General features: G+C 40.5%; 1 protein-coding gene across 3 annotated transcripts in view; it reads right to left on the minus strand.

Moving 5' to 3' along the window:
• Window positions 1–18,947, minus strand: part of hyi (hydroxypyruvate isomerase) — a 55,541-nt gene extending 36,594 nt beyond the window's left edge. For 2 of the 3 annotated variants that reach the window (XM_073477054.1, XM_073477053.1), the window contains exons 1-7: window positions 18,671–18,925; window positions 18,435–18,546; window positions 16,904–17,018; window positions 10,881–10,959; window positions 9,485–9,534; window positions 9,323–9,392; window positions 13–147 (exon numbers count right to left, since the gene is read on the minus strand). In XM_073477054.1, coding sequence (XP_073333155.1) covers window positions 13–147; window positions 9,323–9,392; window positions 9,485–9,534; window positions 10,881–10,959; window positions 16,904–17,018; window positions 18,435–18,546; window positions 18,671–18,869 — 760 coding nt within the window. In that variant the 5' untranslated portion in view covers window positions 18,870–18,925. Of the gene's footprint in view, window positions 1–12; window positions 148–9,322; window positions 9,393–9,484; window positions 9,535–10,880; window positions 10,960–16,903; window positions 17,019–18,434; window positions 18,547–18,670 lie in introns of all 3 variants that reach the window. The other variant, XM_073477055.1, reaches the window with a different exon arrangement.
• Between the last annotated feature and the right edge of the window lie 598 nt (window positions 18,948–19,545).

Here is a 19,545-nt window from a genome sequence, read left to right on the forward strand (position 1 = left end):
AAGAACACTCACCTAATGGCTTGTATTCACAGCCAATGTATCCCTGGTAGCCATGGTTTTCCAGTGTGTTAAACAGATAGCTGTAGTTGAGCTCTCCAGCACTGTTAGGCTCGTTCCTGCATGGAACCTGAGCAATCTGAACATGACCTGAGAAAGACAACTGCTGTTTTTCATCTTTATTACCTCCAAAATCTTGACTGAGCATACAGTGCTTCACATCATTATACTTGCACGTTTATTCTTAGTTCCTGGAAATGCAAAATCTAAAACTACAGTTCCCTTGTGCAATGCCTGGCCAAAAAGAAAAGTCACCACCTGTATTTAACTAAGCAAATAGGTAAGAGCCTGCCATAGGATATTTACTGCAGTGTTATAATATGTTTCAGCTGGCAACAAGTTATTTAACCCTAACTGATGCAGTGAGCAGCTTCTCATTTCTTAAACAACTATGTCCGAAGACATATCCTGTGGTCATGGAAAAGATGTTACTCTGTTTCAGAAGGGTCAAATTATTGGCCTGCATCAAGCAAAGAAAACAACTAAGGAGATTGCTAAAACTACTGAAATTGGGTAAAGAACTGTCCAACGCATTATTAAATCATCATCTTCAAGGAAGAAATGTAGTCGGAAAAAAATCTTGAATGATTGTGATTGGAGATCACTTAAAGGTTTGGCGAAATCAAATCGTAAAAAATCATCATCAGAACTGATGGCTATGTTTAATAGTGAAAGTAAGACCATTTCCACACGCACAATGTGAAGAGGACTCAAGAGACTGGGACTAAACAGCTGTGTAGCCTTAAGAAAACCACTTATCAGTGAGGCTAATGAGGAAAAAGGGCTTCAATTTGCTAGGGAGCATAAGATTGGACCCATGCACCCATCATACTTATCCAGTGCTTACTGTACAAGCCTGTGGGGACAGTGTTATGATCTGGGTTTGATACAGTTGGTCAGGTCCAGGTTCAGCAAAGTTATGTGCCCAAAAAATTAGGTCAGCTGACTACCTGAATATATTGAATGACCAGGTTATTCCATCAATGGATGTTTTCTTCCCTAATGGCCCTGATGTGTGACTTTTTTTTTGGTTTGGCCGGGCAGTGTATTTCAACACAAATTCCTTTAAAAATTAGTTTAATTTAAGTACAAGATATTTGCATGAAATCAAGCCGGTATTTAAATGATTGTGTCTCCTGTGATTTGTGCAAATCAATATTTTCTGCAATGAATGTCACTTTTAGAAATCAAAGTTTTACCAATGAAACCTCTGTATTTAATGACTTAATTGAGATGGAGGGTGAGGCAAAAGCATGAGTTTGCCACACCTCTTAACTCCCCATCTTAGTTTAATGAATATCTGAGTCATCAATACAGGGAAATCCAAGTTTGAATCCAGTTTTCCTGTTGAAGAGCACACTTATTAAACTTGTAAACTGTATTCAACACTGGGAAGGTTTGTTGTACCTACCTGACAAGGTTGCAAAGTTCAAGGGAGAGGAGGAAGTGATGCAGTGTTCCTCCTGTCAGTCTTTGTTGACTTGTTGCTCCAGTTGCGTCAGGCCCTGCTGGACCTGCATCTCTCCCCCTTTCGTGCAGCGCTCTCTGCAGGCAGACCGGTTTCTTCAGTCTGGACTGAAGAGAGTCATATAATGACTCCAAACAGATCAGAAGGTCTTCTTGAGGACATCATGGGACTTCACACTCAGACTCATAAAACTGGCTCCAAACAAAATTTCTCAGGAACATCAAACCGGCCCCCGCCAAGCCCTTAGGTGCATGCTTGGAGAACAGAACTTTCCAACTGAAGCTTGTTCAAATTTTTGAAAAACAAGACCTGCCGGCACACCCAGGAGAGGGCTGCATTAACAAGAGAGAGAGATACAGAGAGAGAAAGAGCAGCAGGGCCTGCCACACCTGGAGCAACACATCAGCAAAGGCCAACTGGAGGATCGACACAATGCCACCTCTTCCTTCTTCATCCTCAAACCTCATCAGATGCGCCAGCTCCAGGTAGCCTAGAGCAAACTTTTCCTCAGGGTTGAATACAGTTTATGTTCACAGGTTAGCTCACATTCTCAGTTGACTGAATGATGGCACAGTCTGTTTTAGGTCTTCCTCCATGCAGATTTCTATTGTGTTGCAATAAATGCCTCCCTATATTACCACAGATGAACTGTTCCTTTTGCCATATCTTTTGAAATAACACTGCAGAAAGTAATCTAAAAAGAATGGGGAGAGGATCAAATCAAATTCAATGTATTGCCTAAGGACTAGAAGAAGAAAAAAAAATGGGAGCGGTACAGGAGTGGGAGTGGGAGTCATTTTACCAGGAGTGGGATGGGACAGGAATTTTTTTTTACTCTGGCCCGGGATTGGGACGGGACAAGATTTTTTTCTGTGGGAGTGGGATGGGACAGGAGTGAAAATCCACTCCCGTGTCACCCTCTACTCTCAATCAGATTCATGAGGTAGTCACCTGGAATGTTTTTTATTTAACAGGTGTGCCTTGCAAGAGTTAATTTGTGGAATTTCTTGCCTTCTTAATGTGTTTGAGACCATCAGTTGTGTTGTGCAGAGCTAGGGTTGGTACACAGTTCAATACAGTGAATAACCCTATTCGACTACTGTTCTAATCCATATTATGGCAAGAACCACTCAGCTAAGTAAAGAGAAACAACAGTCCATCATTACTTTAAGACATGAAGGTCAGTCAATCCGGAAAACTTCAAGAACTTTGAATGTATCCTCAAGTGCAGTCGGGAAAACCATCAAACACATGATGAAACTGGCTCTCATGAGGACTGCCCCATGAAAGGAAGACCAAGAGTTACCTCTGCTGCAGAGGATAAGTTCATTAGAGTTACATGCCTCAGAAACCACAAATTAACAGCACCTCAGAATAAAGCCCACATAAATTCTTCACAGAGTTCAAGTAGCAGCGATACATCTCAACATCAACTGTTCCGGGGAGACTGCGCGAATCAGGCCTTCATGGTCGAATTGCTGCAAAGAAGCCACTTCTGAGGAAGAACAACAAGAAGAAGAGAAGTGCTTGGGCCAAGAAACACAAGGAATGGATATTAGAACAGTGGAAATCTGTACTTTGGTCTGATGTATCTAAATTTGAGATTTTTGGTTCCATCCACCGTGTCTTTATGGGACGCAGAAAAAGGTGAGCGGATGGTTTCTACATGTGTGGTTCCCACCGTGAACCGTGGAGGAGGAGGTGTGATGGTGTGGGGGTGCTTTGCTGATGAAACTGTCGCTGATTTATTCAAAATTCAAGGCACACTGAACCAGCATGGCTACCACGGCATTCTGCAGCGACTTGCCATCCCATCTGGTTTGCACTTAGTGGGACCATCATTTGTTTTTCAACAGGACAATGACCCCAAACACACCTCCAGGCTTTGTAATGATTATCTGACCAAGAAGAAGAGTGATGGAGTGCTGCGTGAGATGACCTGGCCTCCACAATCACCCAACCTAAACCCAATTGAGATGGTTTAGGATAAGTTGGACCGCAGAGTGAAGGCAAAGCAGCCAACAAATGCTCAGCACCTCTGGGAACTCCTTCAAGACTGTTGGAAAAACATTCCAGGTGACTACCTCATGAATCTGATAAAGAGAATGCCAAGAGTGTGCAAAGCTGTCATCAAAGCAAAAGGTGGCCACTTTGAAGAATATAAAATATAAAACATATTCTGGTTTGTTTAACACTTTTTTGTTTACTACATAATTCCATGTGTCCCTTCATAGTTTGCATGTCTTCAGTATTGATCTACAATGTAGAAAATAATAAAAATAAAGAAAGGTGTGTCCAAACTTTTGACTGGTAGTGTACATTATGATGTGTAGTGAGCTAGTGTTTTTAACTATGAAATCTAAAAATTCAAAACTGCAGGGGCAAAAATCTAATATCAACTTTGGCAGGAAGAACTACATGAATTCCTGAGTTGAACACTTGGTAACACCTGGTAAGGAGAATTACAGTGCTCCTGCAAACACTGCTAGTTGTGTTTACAGTGACATACTGTGGAGGCAAATTATAATTTTCCCAGGATGAGGGGTTGTGCTCACACTATCCCCCAGGGATTACGCCTATGTGATTTGACAAACAAGCTTTTATTTTGTGTGTGACCCCTATCACCCACTGGGTGACTGTTTGCATGCACTGGGTGTGGCTAGCTGTCAACTAATCTGAAATTATTCATTTTTAACTTACTAACCCACTTTTTTTCAAGAATGACCTTGAATCACCACAGTGTTGTATTATCAAGCAGTGTTAATTTACTTGAATTTAACAACATTTTCAATGATAAAATAACTTTAATTTATGATGATCTTTTAGGAATAATTAATATGAACAATTGTTAATATCTCTGAGGGCTTCTGTCGATTGACAGTTGTGCTGTGACAGCGCAAAATAATATAACGTTAGTTAGATACTACCTGATAAAGTTAGAAGAAGGCATCCTCTCCTTTCCATTGATATGCTCCAATTGCAGGTGTGTTAATTGACCTATATATGAACCATTTATTGCGCAAAATCTTATAGGCCTAAAGTTAGAGATAAAAAAGAAAAAGAAAAACAGCCCTCTCCACTCCTCCTCCTGTACATTTTAAAAAAAAAAAAAATAAGTGGCAAACATATTTCAGCTGCTAGATGCTGTTAAATTCTGAGTTTACCCCTGTTCAGGAGGTACTGGACCAGCTCTCCATTATAAAGGGTTAGGTCCCTAAACCTACAAGGTGTTACTTTAATATGGATTTAAAAAGGGACTGCTTAAGCTGGTAGCAAGGAGACTCACCTAGCTTCTCACTGCCTACGTCCAAACATCTACACTGCTACCTCTGGCTTGGCACCTGACTTGAATAGCCCTTGAATCAGATACGGCCACCAGCCACGGCCGTTAACGGCAACTCTCCTCTAAATGATCTGAGCACTTGCTATGGTGTTCCCGCGATAATTACATAATCATGCACAATCACAGTTATAGAAATGTGTTATAAACACAACAACACGAAGTGTTCCCAACCGAAGAATTAGAAGAAGTGCTTGTATTTGTCTCTTTTTTGAGATCTTTGTGCTGGCATCACATGGAGTGTTTTATTTTGAAAATTAACCTGATGTTATGTTGTTGTTTCGGTGTGTGACTTCCTGTCTGCTCTGTGCTGAATTCGGCTGAATTGCTGCGTCCTGCTCCGGCATCCAGCAGAAATAGAAGTCCTACGTATCTGCTCCGGAGGGCTGCGGACTGCCGGAGCTGGGACGGAGCAGACACGCAACGTAGTGGAGCCAGTGGAAATAAACACATAGACTAGAGTGAAACCTATCAGCTCCGCTGCCGTGGTGGAGCTGTGACGGAGTGGAGCCGGACTGGACACATATCTGGTGGAATCTAGCCGTTAGCCAGTATCCTAGCTCCTTTGGTCAGTAACACTCAACACCACATCAAAAACTCACAGGATTTCACCAACAATGTGAGAGAAATAACACCGGACCCAGACGAAACAATGGTTTCTAATGATGTCACATCACTATTTACATGCATTCCCACTCAAGAAGCTGTTAAGATGGTGAAGAAACGCCTGCTACAGGACAGCACTTTGTCCAGCAGAACCAACTTCCCCCCAGACCACATTTGTGCCTTATTTGACCTCTGTGTGTCGACCACCTACTTCCAGTACAGAGATGTTTTCTACAGACAGAAGCACAGCTGTGCCATGGGCTCACCGGTGTCCCCAATGGTGGCCAACCTCTACATGGAGGAAGTTGAAAGCCGAGCCTTTATTACCTTCACAGGAACTGCTTCTAGCCACTGGTTCAGGTATGTGGACGACACCTGGGTCAAAATCAGAGCAAGGGAAGTGGAAGCCTTCACAGAACATGTAAATGCTGTGGACAATAAGATCAAGTTCACACAAAAAGATGTCAGAGGAGACAGTCTGCCCTTCTTGGACTGTGCAGTACACATTGAAGAAGACAGAAGCCTTAACATTCAGGTGTACAGAAAACCTACACACACAGATCAATACTTGCTGTTCGACTCTCATCACCCACTGGAGCACAAGCTGGGGGTCATCAGAACCCTAAACCATCGGGCTGAGACCGTGCCCACTAAGAAAGAGGGGAAGGAGAAGGAACAGAAGCACATCAGGGGACTTAAAACCTGTGGCTACCCAAACTGGACCTTTGTCAAAACTGCAAAAAGATCCAGAGCAGACAGAGAGGAGGAGACGAGAAAATGTAACATTGTCATTCCCTATGTTGCTGGAACATATGACAAACTCAGGCGGATCTTCAATAAACATCATATTCCAGTTCACTTTAAACATACCAACAAACTGAGGCAGAAACTTGGCCATCCTAAGGACAAAACACCCAGGCATAAACAGAGTAATGTAGTTTATGCTCTTCACTGCAGCCAGGACTGCACAGATTTGTACATTGGGGAGACAAAACCTCTCCATAAACGAATGGCACAACACAGGAGGGCCAACTCCTCAGGTCAAGACTCTGCTGTCCACTTACCTTGATGAAGGTTCTCAGTCATCCAGGTCATGGTAATTCTAAGTGCTATATCGTAGACAACTGGATGTGTTTCAGTTTCTTGAAGAGGCTTCACCTCTCAAACTCTGCATGGGAGTGTCCTTACAGAATTGTTAAGAACACATCTGAAGGAGACAAATCATTCCTTTGAGGACAACAATGTAAACATCTTGGCCAGAGAGGACAGATAGTTTGAAAGAGGAGTAAAAGAATCCATGTATGTCAAACTGGAACAACCGTCTTTGAACAGAGGAGGTGGCCTACGACATTACTTATCACCCACCTACAATGCAGTACTGAGGTAGCTTAACAACCATTCACACCTGGGCTCACCTAGCCCTAGCAACCCACATGAAGGCCAGTTGGATCAACAACCCACAAGTGGCCCTTACAACTCTGAAACTCAGAGCTCACACGTGTCCTTAACGACTCTGTAAGGACACTCCCACACAGAGTTTAATAGCCTGCCAACTCTCCTCCAGTTAGTTAGAACTGAGGAAGCCTCTTGGATAGATAGAAATATTATCTGACAAGCCAAAGTAAGGACATGGGAGGGCTTTGTAGCTGTCAGGAATATGTGTATACACATGGTTGAGGATGTTTCTTCCTCTAGTGGCGTTCTGGACATGCTGGTTGAATTTAGGTAAAACAGTTTGAGGTGTGTTTGATTAAATCCACCAGCTACATTGAAAATTCCATTTTGTCCATGTTGGGTCAGCTTAGCTCTGATACCGCCTCTCTTCCCTCTCTTCCTGGGGCCGTCAAACGCTTTTGCCGATGTTTTGTCCTGCTGGTCTGGCTGGTCTGGCTGGCCGCTCGGCAGATGCCGCTGGTGGAGACCCTCTCAGGGTATGCTGTGCTCAGTCCAAACCCCGCATAACATTTTTCAATGATGATATGTGCATCTCTAGCGTAAGTAAATCATGCGAAGAACAGGGCATAGAGGTGAAAAAAATAGAAAAATATATCAAAAAAGTAGTGAGGAGTAAAGGAGCTACTGGCTGCATGTGCTGCCATCGTCATAGTGATTACGTCATGGATTTTACGCTTTTCCCAGCTTGAGGGAAGTTTTACAAATTTAAAACCACCAAGGACAAAAAATGCATAGTATAAAGAGTCATAACCAACCTTGTGACTTTCCCATATATAAATTTGGTATTTTTTTTCTCATATCAGTTAACAATGACGCTACATGCTGCTACCACATGCATACCACTGCTACTGTTGTTTGGTCTTGTAACGTTGCTTTGTGGGTTGAAAGGGTTATGCGACATTTCTTTTATTTTGAACATCTTTCATTTTGAGCGATATCCAGTGAAGTATCTGTTTTGTTGTCAGACTGTGACTGTGATCATCAAAATGTCACGCCCCTGTCCTGCCCTGCCAGTTTACACTTTCAAACAGAGGTTGATTCACCTCTGTTACCACTCTGTGACAACCTCCAATAGCAGATCAAAGGCAGCTTAAGAGACAGATATTTCTACCCAGAGTTGGTTGAGACTCAAAACAGAGGTAAAAGGAGTGAGCACTGGATTGGACACCAATGCCACTCCAAGTTAATGCTAATGCTGCTCTGTGTCTGCTGGATGTATAAAAGGCTTTATCTGCATAAAGTTTCTGATATGTCACATTTGTATTTATGAGTTTTTTCTGCCAACCCAAAGTGGCCAAAAAATATTTTGCTGCATTAAGCAGTCCCTCCAGAAAAACGCTGTACTTTGGCCGCATAAATCGGCGATTTCCGTGCAAAGTGCACGCAAAATGCACGAAATATGCGCAAAATATGCAGGGCTTGCATGATTTCATAATCCCCACATTTTCGTTGCAAAAAAGTCGCATATATCTTCGCAGAAAGTTGAAAAATGTTGCGTTTACTTCACACAAGAGCAGCAATTTTCCTCCTGTTGCCTTGGGAACGTTATGAAATGACGTCATCGGAAAGCTGAGAACTTAATTTTTCCCAGCACTTTCTGTGATGTAATATGCTTGCTTATCATAGGAAGTCATTAGAAATGACTCTTTACATTAAGGTAGTAGCCTAGTGAGCCTAATAACAGAGGGTTGGGGGAATCACTTTTTTTTTTCTTATTCATCAAACCGCAGTTTTTGCAAGTTCCAGCAATTTTTGCAAATTCCCGCAATTTCATTGCATAAAATTGCATAAATATCCTGCATATTCCATCGCATTTTTTAAGAAAACGTGCCGCATAATCAAGGATTTTTGCCCGCAACAATCACAAAAAAACTCCGCATTTTTCTGGAAGGACTGATTAAAATATTAGACTTTGTGATATATTTGACATTGTGATTTTCTTTTCCCGGTGTATGTATGTATGTTCCCTGAAACTCCAGCTCACAATTTGACATTGACTCAACAAAGCTGCATAAAGTCAACAGGTCTGGTCAAGGTGTTTTACCACTTCAGCATCTCCAGTTCAAAGCGGCTGTGACTGCTGCAACATCAACTTGTAAGCATTTTTAAAACTTCGATTTTTCTAACCTTTAAACATATACATTGAATAGGTGCAGCAAGATAATGCAGTTAAGTATAGCCACATACATGTACTGTATTGACATACAGTGTGTTGTGTCTCCTCACACCAACACACTGTGCCTCCCTGACCCCTTCCTGCCCTCTTCCCATCTATCATTAGGCCGCTATTTGGTATTCATCTGTATTCATATCATTTCGTTTCCATTAATATTTGAACATTGTACTGATTGTATTTCCAAAGCCTGATTAATCAGCGTTTCTCACATCTTACTCACCAATTATGGGGAAATACTTGTGTATGTTCTGTGTCAGGTTTCCATCCATTATTTGCCAGTGAAATACATCCTGAAACAGTTCAGACATCTGTTAAGTCAAGTGCCTTATCACATTTTTTCTTCTTTATTTTCAAATGAAAACAAATTTTCAAAAACACCCACCATTTGCAGCTTGATATTTGGCTTTCCAACCTTCTCCAGTATTGCAGCCGCTACAAACATAAAAAAGTAGATCAGCTGAGAAAGAAATAATTCATGGCAGGCAGGCAGACCTATTGTATGCCAGACAGGAGATGTGTTTTCTTCCAGAGGAGTTGAAGAAATAACACACATCTTTATTAGACATTGGTGTACTCATACTGTACAGCATGAAACCCACCGAACAGACTATCACATAATGAGTGTGCTATGCACTTACACAATTGGACAAAATATATTAGTGGTGGCAAAATGACTTATTACTGTCCAGCTTTTCATGTTGTTGTATGTCATGATGATAACTTATTTTCATTTTAACTCAATGACACCACTGGCAAGTGCAAATATTAAACATGTTCTTATACAGAAAACGTATATATTATAGAAAGGCTGCCTAACTGCTCAGTAAGTCTAAACTTGAATTCTGGCAAGTTTAGATTTTCTTTGCATATTCACAGTTTTATTAGCCCTGTCCACTGGACTGTATTATGTTTAGAACCAAAAAAGTCCGCCAGTGGGCCAAATCCGGCCCTCCACCAATCTAAAATCTGGTATGTATAAACATTTTTGGATTTTGCAGAAATATCTTGTAAAGCTGATTTGAAATTCCCCATAAAATTATTCTCCAGCAGAAGCGGCCTTCACTCGCACATCAGACTGTAGATAGCACCTAGTGCTCAAATCAAGTCTCAACCACTCTAGGATAGAGGTGTGGACATTTCTTGGTTATAAGATGCATCCATGTGGAGACAGAGCATAATTGAGAGTCTGCAGCTTATGTTGACTGTTGATTGTACAGCCTCAGCTGGACAATAAAGTTATGTTGCGAAGTTGCTCCCATGCTTTGAATTATGGGCGGACATTAGGCTAACATTACTTATGTAGGAGGTATGTCAGAGGGAGGCAGAGATCATCTGCGAGTGATAAAAAAAAAAACTAGCCGAGTATTTTTTTCAACGGACATCATGGGGCACATGTTGGATTTTATGAACTTGCTGGGAAGCACAAACTGGACGAGACCCAGGCAGAGCATGACTTCTGCCTCACAACAATTACTAACCACGTTAGCCATTTTCACCTGATGTGTGCCAAGACTACTTAATTTTAAATAAATACTTTATACTTTTATACTTATACTTCATATTTTTTCTTTTCACTGAGCAAAAATAGATTGTCTTGTTACAAACAAAAATTACAACAAAATTTGATAATTTCCCAACTCCAACAGTTTTGTTGTATTTGCCTTTTTTGGCTGACTTGTGAAAAATCAGTGTATTGTTCCATGTCAGCAGTCAAGAATCCTGACACTTGTACATTCTGGTTAGTGAGAGCGTTGTGTCAGTGGGAGACAGTTTCATACCGTGATGAGGAGAGTCCAGAAAATACCTGGGATCTGTAATCCTTGTGTTGATTGGCTCAATCAAACCAGTGATCCCTTCCTGTGAGGAACAATGACATGTCATAACATTTGGAGAAAACCAGTCAGTAACCAGCCAGTAATGGGCTTCCATATTTATCACCATCAACCTGGCAAGGAACACTTTTGGAGTGGGTGACAACAGACAGCATGACTGCAACTAGGTAGGCTGATTGTTAATTCAAAGCTGTTGCTGTGCACTGTAACTTTTCTCATCATGTTTTTTCCCCACTGTGCGCAAAGCCTGATGTCACATTTTCAATGAATAAAAGGTTAATAGTTTGTTGGCTCAGGTCCGAAACACAACTGTGTTTGCTGTAACTCCTAGTAACTTGTTTTGAGTGTGGGTCACATGAAATGCAGCCCCTTGGCCCTTGCACACAGAGTGAATGACAGGACAAGACTGTATGTGCCCAGCTCATTACATATGTCACATAATGTAGCGAGCCGTTCAGCTTTGCTGACAAGAAGATGCAAACCTTTGTTCAAAACATGCCATACAACAAAGTAATTTTAAGTAATTTTCATCACTTTTACATTCAACCGGATTATGCAACTGTGAACATGTATACATCTATTAGTATATTAAATTCCGGTAAATGTCAGTTTATCATATTTAAATATCTCCCATTTGTTTTCATTTTTATTTTTATTATGCATTTTCTTTGCAGTATCCCTACTTCTGCAGAAATCCAGTTTTACTTCAGTCCAGTGTTTCCCCTATGTGCATCGAGCAGCGGCACACCTCCGCTGCTGAAATGTGACCGCCACTGCAGATTATTATTTTTTTCACAAGAGGAGAGGAGAGGAGGAAAGTGAGAGGAAAAGGAGGTAAAGGAAGACATGAGCAGGGTAGTGGAGAGTGCTGCGTTTTATCTTGTACAGTTAGTCTATATCATTTTTGCGCTACTGACGCTTCCTATAGCTACAGGTCAATTAACACACCTACGAGTAAATGCATACAAGCAGAAAAGAGAGGACGCATTCTTATAACTTTAGAAACTAAGGTTATATTATTTTGCACTGTCACACACTGTCAGTAAAGCATAACTTTAGAAACTACAGTTGTATGTTTTCTTGCTACTGATGCTTCATATCCAAACCTTTCACATGCTGCTCAGCTCAATGATTATAACAAGCATCAAGGTAACTGTCAACACTGAAGCAAGCAATGTTGAAGATGGATTCAAGATTAAAAAAAAAATACTGTCCTGCAACTGTCACAGCACCGATTTGTGAAATAAACAACATTTGGTTGATCCATGTTGATAAAAACAGTAGGCATTCCACATGAACCACTTGTTTTCTTCATCCTGGAGGCCGGCCTACTGTACATGAGGGGCACCGTGATGTGCAACAGCTGTCAATTAAAGCTTGGGTAGGAAACTGTGTTCAAAAGCATTTTCTATCATATTTGTATAACATTTCTTGACATCCTGACAGCATTCAGAATAGGAAATGATTTTGAAAAAAAAAAAACGAAAATAAATCCATGGTCTCTGGCAGCGACAGGGCTGTAAAAACATCATCCAGTCAATTTTACCGGCCCGTCAATTTTGTATGGACAGACTACCTGTCAATCAATCTGCCCTTACCTGACCACCCTCCCCACCCTGTGCTGACTCCGCCCATCACTCATATTGCGCGTGACCGGGGTCTACACTTGAGCTGTGACGGACTGTTTACAACAAGAATGGCAGATAAACTACAGCCACACTTCTCATCACCAGCGGTACCTACAGCAGCTTACACTGCTGAACAAAGAAAGACTGAACTCGAGAAGGCTACCAAAAAAAAATTTGGACAGCGCAAGAAGTAAAATGAGAGTCAACTTCAGAGTGGCTTTTCAGTGATGGCGACAACTGAAGCAGTCGAAGACCTGAAGATGGACTCCGTGTTAGCTGTGTCTCTGTTGGACAGGTAATGAGCTTGTTTGTTTTGTTGGGGAAATGTATTATTACTCTACTTCAACGTGTGCAGCAAGATGTTGGAGATCTTCTACCAGTCTGTTGTTGCCGGAGCAATTTTCTTTGCTACTGTGTGTTGGGGCAGCAGCATCAGAGCCAGCGACACTAACAGACTTGATAAAATCATCAAGAAGGCTGGCTCTATACTTGGTCTCAGGTTGGACTCTTTTGAGACCGTGGTGGTGAGGAGAACGCTGAAGAAACTTTTATCCATCATGGACAATGATCAGCACCCTCTCCAACACCCATCACACAGTAGACAGACAGCAGAGTACCTTCTCTCACAGGCTGCTTCAGCTCAGCTGTCGAAGGGACAGATACAGGAAATCTTTCCTGCCACATGCCATCACACTATATAATAACAGCTAAAACTCTGGTCATAACATACAGTCTCTACGCACTTTATATGTTTTTTACACTGTTCTACACCTCATCTGTTCACTGCACCTTACATTTTATTTTGCACTACAATTAATACTGCTTGTGTATACACCAACACTGCTCATTTATACATTTTTATACATATTTTTTATATTGTTCTTTTTATTTTACATTTTATATTGCTATGTTAATATGTGTAGGTTGTTCTTTTTATTTTACATTTTATATTGCTATGTTAATATGTGTAGGTTGTTCTTTTTATTTTACATTTTATATTGCTATGTTAATATGTCTAGGTTGTTCTTTTTCATTTTACATTTTATATTGCTATGTTAATATGTCTAGGTTGTTCTTTTTATTTCACTGTGTTGTCATTCATCTCTGTATGTAATGATGCTGCTACACCTTAATTTCCCAGCTTGGGATCAATAAAGTATATCTATTCTATTCTATTCTATTCTGCATTATGTAGCTAACGTTAGCTCCTTATGTTGCTGTCGTATGTATTCACCCAACACTAACGTTAGCAGTTTGTAGCTGATGTTAGCTAGCTAGCTAGCCATGTAAAATAGCAGACTACTGCCGTATGAGACATATTTACATGTAACGTCACCGTTTACACGTACTGTGGATCTAATCGATATAGCAGTGTTCATACATGCACTGCTACCCTGGGCTGTTTGGATGAGCTGTATGTGAGAGGTGGACTGATTCTTGTGTGCTTCACGTGGGAAAGGCCAAGTCCACTGTTCAGAGGTCCTGGGAAGATTACATATATCTGTGAATATAGTTTGCATTGTATTTGTGAGCAGATGTCGTTAGATGGTACTTATGTGATGTTCATTCATAAAGACTTTGAACTAGACGTTTTACAAATGTGCTGATGTTTCCTATTTCTGTGTCCTATAGTTATGAGAGGGACGCATCAACTTCCAGCCTTGAAGCGTCAGTTCACAGCAGAACCATGCCCTGATGTTTCTCTCTGACAGGTGAGGGTAACTTGATGCTGATAGCAACATGGATCAAACCACTGTTATTCATGTAATATGTATCTTTGATGGATACATTTCATACATACATGTGTCCGTCTTTCATATCATGTTGGTTTGCTTTATGTGCATGAATGTGCTCCTTAGCATGGATACAATACAAAAAGCATCTGGTCCTAGCAGTCATGTCTTACGCCTACTGCTTGAGACTATTGCATATTAGTAAGACATTTTTAAAAGAAAATAGACTTTGCATTTCAATTCGTGATCTGACTGTCAGCTGACCACAGTAGAATGTGGAAAACACAGAAAGCACCTGACAATCCCTATAAATAATCGCTTGCCACCCATCACATAAGCTTCCCATGACCCACCTAACTCCAGACTTCTTTTTTTTTTTTTTTTACATTGCAACAGTTCTGTGTTTTTGAAACACATTTAGTTCTCTATCCTTATCCAGTTTTCTGTAATTATTGTAATTTTTGCAGAGATGATGGAACTCCTTTCTCTTAGGCCAGGTACTCCTAGGTGTACAACAAAAAGTCCAGCAAGTACAGCTGGTACACATTACTGTCAAAATGCATAGAAAAAATAATGAGAATGTGAAAGTACGTAAATTACTCTGAAAGTGACATTTTGCTAACCCCCCAAAAAGTAGAATTGGTAAATATGAAATGACTGTAAATGGCACAATTCTGATGTAACAGAGGCTATTTCTGGTTGTCTTCAGGAATATTTGTCACTGCATAAAATGCAACTCAAGTTGTGGTGTTATAAGAAATTGAAAATAATTTCAAGGTCCTTGAAAAGCTGTATTTACTGTCAGATAAGTAATTGTGCTATTCTTTCTACAGGACATTCACTGCCAAAACATTTTTCATTCATTTTTCAACACATTTCTCATTTTCAAGACTTTATTCAAACAATTTAGAGAAAATGCAAAACAAAGAGTAAATACAGAACGACAAATAAAGGTGTCAGGCAGAGTTCCAGCACTTGATGTGATTGCTCCAAATGTAGTCCTTGAATTCTGGCCTGTAAAGTAACAGATGAGCAACATGACTAGATATTTTTATGGAACAGAGCTCGACTGTCCTCAGCATACTGTGAACACATACACTTTCAATGGTCAATACTTTAGACATTCCAGGACACAACTGAACAGATTTTTTTTTTTCATTTTATCTATTCATGCTTTTGACTTGAAGTATCTGAGTATTGAAACTACTTGGCAAAAATGTGATTCTTTTTAGAGCACTTGTATGTCCAAGTTACATGCCTGATGAATATACTGTACAAACACAAATAGTTGTAGGTGGTGTTTATCAGGAAAAAAAGCACCAGTAATGTTCTACTTTAGATGCTGACCTGCTCATGTGCAATATCTTCTACTCGACGTATGAACATCTGCTCCTTGACCTGTCGCCCTCCCAGGTCCACGGCCTCTGCCTCCACTTCCTCGGACACTGCTGGTTGTCCTCCTGTCGTCCTTTGACGGGATGATGTGCTTCGCTCTGGCGTGTCTTCGTCATCAGAGTCAACTATGCTCTCATTGTGGAAGCTCTAACATGCAAAACATCATATCATCATGAGTTCAATGCAATATTCACGTTCATCTGTGAATCACTGAGGGAAACAAAAAATAAAACATGTAGCAGGCCCACCACTAATCTTAATGTTTAGCTTTGCCATTTCTAATGTTAGAAATGCTGGTTAGCTAGCTGCTGCTAGCTAACTAGCAATAAGTTACAATGTCTGAATGCTAACAAAGCTAACTTGACAGCTATCAGTGCTAGCAATGGCTATGTTAGTTGCTTACGTTCAATATGATAATATTAGATGTTTACTTACAGGTGAATGAGACATGGGTAGCTACTTGTTGTTAGAAGTTGTGATGAAAACGATGCACTGGTACTCTTCTTCCCACCGCTCGTGAGGATTTGGCAGTTGTCGGCAGTTGTCGGACGGTGTGCGTTCATGGTTTGGGGGGAGCGGCTTTGGAGAGAGGCCTGACTGCAGTAGGCGGGATTTACTGGCTGGATACTTTAAAAATCTAGCCTGGGCTTGACGTTTTTTAGAACTTACCGACCCCAGCTTTGAAGACAGCTGACAGATTCCCACAGAGATATTAATGATTATTTGGACAGGATTCATTAAAGATCATCATAGATGGAGGTCATTTTATCACTGAAAATGTTGTTAAATTCAAATAAATAAGCACTGTTTGATAATACAACATGTTGGTGACTACAACTAGTTACTTCTAGAAAGGATAGTTAAGAATATCACTGTATATCACTGTAAACACAACAACCAGTTTTCTGTAGCAATGCAGTTTTTCTTAATTGGCAGGGTGACACATTGCACTACATTTGGTGTTCCCTTTAGGAATTGCTCTTGAGAAAATGTCCTGCCCTGTATGTTTGAATTTTCAGATGAGTTTAAAAACTGGCTCATTACAACCTATATGTACTTTATGTACTTGCAGCCCTGCCGGCAGACTGAGAGAAACCTCCTGGACGTTGCACTTTGCATGAGACACCTCCGCTGCTACAACGCCATCCGAGGGGAAACACTGCATTCACACTGTTGAGAACTGTAGTTATGTTGGACAGGAAAGGTCACCTACTTTTGAGAGGATATTAGCAGCATAGACTAGGTTTTGCACAAAGATGGCCTCCATCTCCTCAGCAACTGCCCGCCTGTTTGAATCCACAGGAACTCTCCCTGCCATCAGGTGGATCCTGAAAAATTCACCGAAAGTACTTTAGACAAAATATACAAAATACATATATACATACAGTGTGTACATATATACATACATTTATATTATATATATGTATATATATACTATATATATATATATATATATATATATATATATATATATACACATATATATATACATACATACATATATACACACATATATATATACATACATACATATATACACACACACAAATATATATATACATATATATACATATATATATATATATAATATATATATATATATATACATATATACATATATACATATATATATATATATATATATATACATATATACATATATATATATATATATACATACATATACATATATATATATATACATATATATATTATATATATATATATACACATACACACACACACATATATATATACATTTATACACACACACACAGTATCTCACAAAAGTGAGTACACCCCTCACATTTTTGTAAATATTTACATCCTGCTGTGAGTTTCAAACTTTCAAATCACTAGTGCAGGCAGATCCCTCTTGTGTTTCTGTGTCGCTCGGTCGCTCACAGCAGGATGTAAATACCGGTGTGTATCTATCGCGAGTCTCGTTGATCTCGTCTGCCGCGGCTTCTGTAGTGCAAACGCTGTGAGGGAGACTCGCGTGAACGCGGGAGCGTGCCTCCAGGCAGATATAGTATAGTGACTGTTTAGGCTAGAAAAATGTACTAAATGACGTCGTTTCGAGTAAACTCTGGATGTCCCCACTTCGGGACACTTGGATTGCAGCGGACGAGCAGTATGGAGGAATATTACAAAGTTTTTGTGTAGTTTTATGGACCTTTTCGTCTCGGATGCCATTAACGCTCCTTATATGGATTTTAGCTACAGGACCGTACCCCCGCGGGTCTCCAGCTGCACTTCGAGGAATAAGAAACTACACCGGACTTCTCATCAGCATGAGGTTGAGTCGATAATGACTGAATTTCATTCTAGAGTGAACTATTCCTTTAAATTAACATTACTTCCTCCATTTTTTTTTCACTTCCACTTACTGACTTAACTATTTAAAAAGTCCTTCAGACTACTATCCCAACACTTAACAATGTGATTAGAACATTAGGAGATGTGATTTTGAGCTTCTTTAGTAAACATTGATAGCAACAACATGTTAAATCAGACAATCGAGTTGTTGGGACATGGACACCCCAAAGAATGTCAAGTTTATTCTAAAGAACATTTAAATGCCTTTTTGTTGTAAGGTGCTGTTCAATCAAACCTTCTTTGCCTTGCCTTTAGTATGCACAAAATAATTTGTTATACTCCACACTTTAAATTCCAGGGTGGAGGTTTGGGAGTGAAAACAATAGTAAAGTTATACACTAATATTTATTCTGCTGATGCTTCACCTTTTGCAGCCCAGAGCTCTTGCATATGTCAAAGCCAAGTCCAGACCCTGCCTGAATTCTGCTTCTCTTCCAGGAACTGCTCCAAGACCAAGATCACCTGCATTGACATCTCCTGCAACACACACATCTTATCATAAACACCACATTTATTACCATTTCATCCTTACTGTCTGGTTGAAAAAAAAACAGCTGTTGACTTAACCTCAGTGAGGCCCATGCTGGAGGCTTTTGTTTACCTGGCGGGGTGTTGATGAGGACCACCTCCACTCCAGTAGCCTCTCTGGCCCTCTGAAGCTCCTGCAAGTCGGACTCGTAGAGCCAGGCGGCCTCCACAGCTTGAAAGCCAGCCGAGGCAGCCGCATATATCCGCTGACTGAAGTTTGGCAGCTCCGTGAACAGCCAGGAAATATTCGCACAGAACCTCAGCGGAGCCATAGTTGCACTGGAGAGGCTTTTGACCCTGCGTTCAGCCTGTGTGTTGTTTGTTCAGCCTGCTAACAGCCACGTACAGGAGCAACAAGCAGACCGCAGCGGCGTCAAGTTACAGAGCTTTTCGAGCCAGGAAGTCGGACAGAGGAACAGAATAGTGCACACGATACATTTTCAAAATAAAACACCCTGTGCTTACTCTAGATGAATAGAACAACAAAGTCGGAAAAATTCACAATAAACACACTTAAAACAAACACATAAAAAGCGATTTAAATACGTAGCCTACACAACCACAATGGAAGCACAAATCAAAAATCAAGGAGAAATTATTAAATAAACAATCTGAGTCAACAACTTTAGGCAAGCATGACGCTCCCAGTGGGATATGAAGTGGCGTGGAGGACGGAACAAAAGAGCATTGCACATTTAACAACGACGTGCTCAGTGGAGTCAAGGGTACTGTATGCAGAGTTGGATTGTTCAGCCAGGGCCGGTGCTGTCTTTTTGGGGGCCCTATGCAAGATACTCTTTGGGGTCCCCTATTGTGTCAAATTACGATGGATAGATTCCTAACCCTTTTAGATGCAACAATCTATTAAATTTTAAGAGGAAAACAGGCTAGAGTCGTGAAAACCTCTCTCAAATTAAAATCAAACATCTTAAGTTGACCCACCCAAGC

This window comes from Pagrus major, chromosome 11 (genome assembly GCF_040436345.1).
Source record: "Pagrus major chromosome 11, Pma_NU_1.0".
Taxonomy (NCBI): Eukaryota; Metazoa; Chordata; class Actinopteri; order Spariformes; family Sparidae; genus Pagrus; species Pagrus major.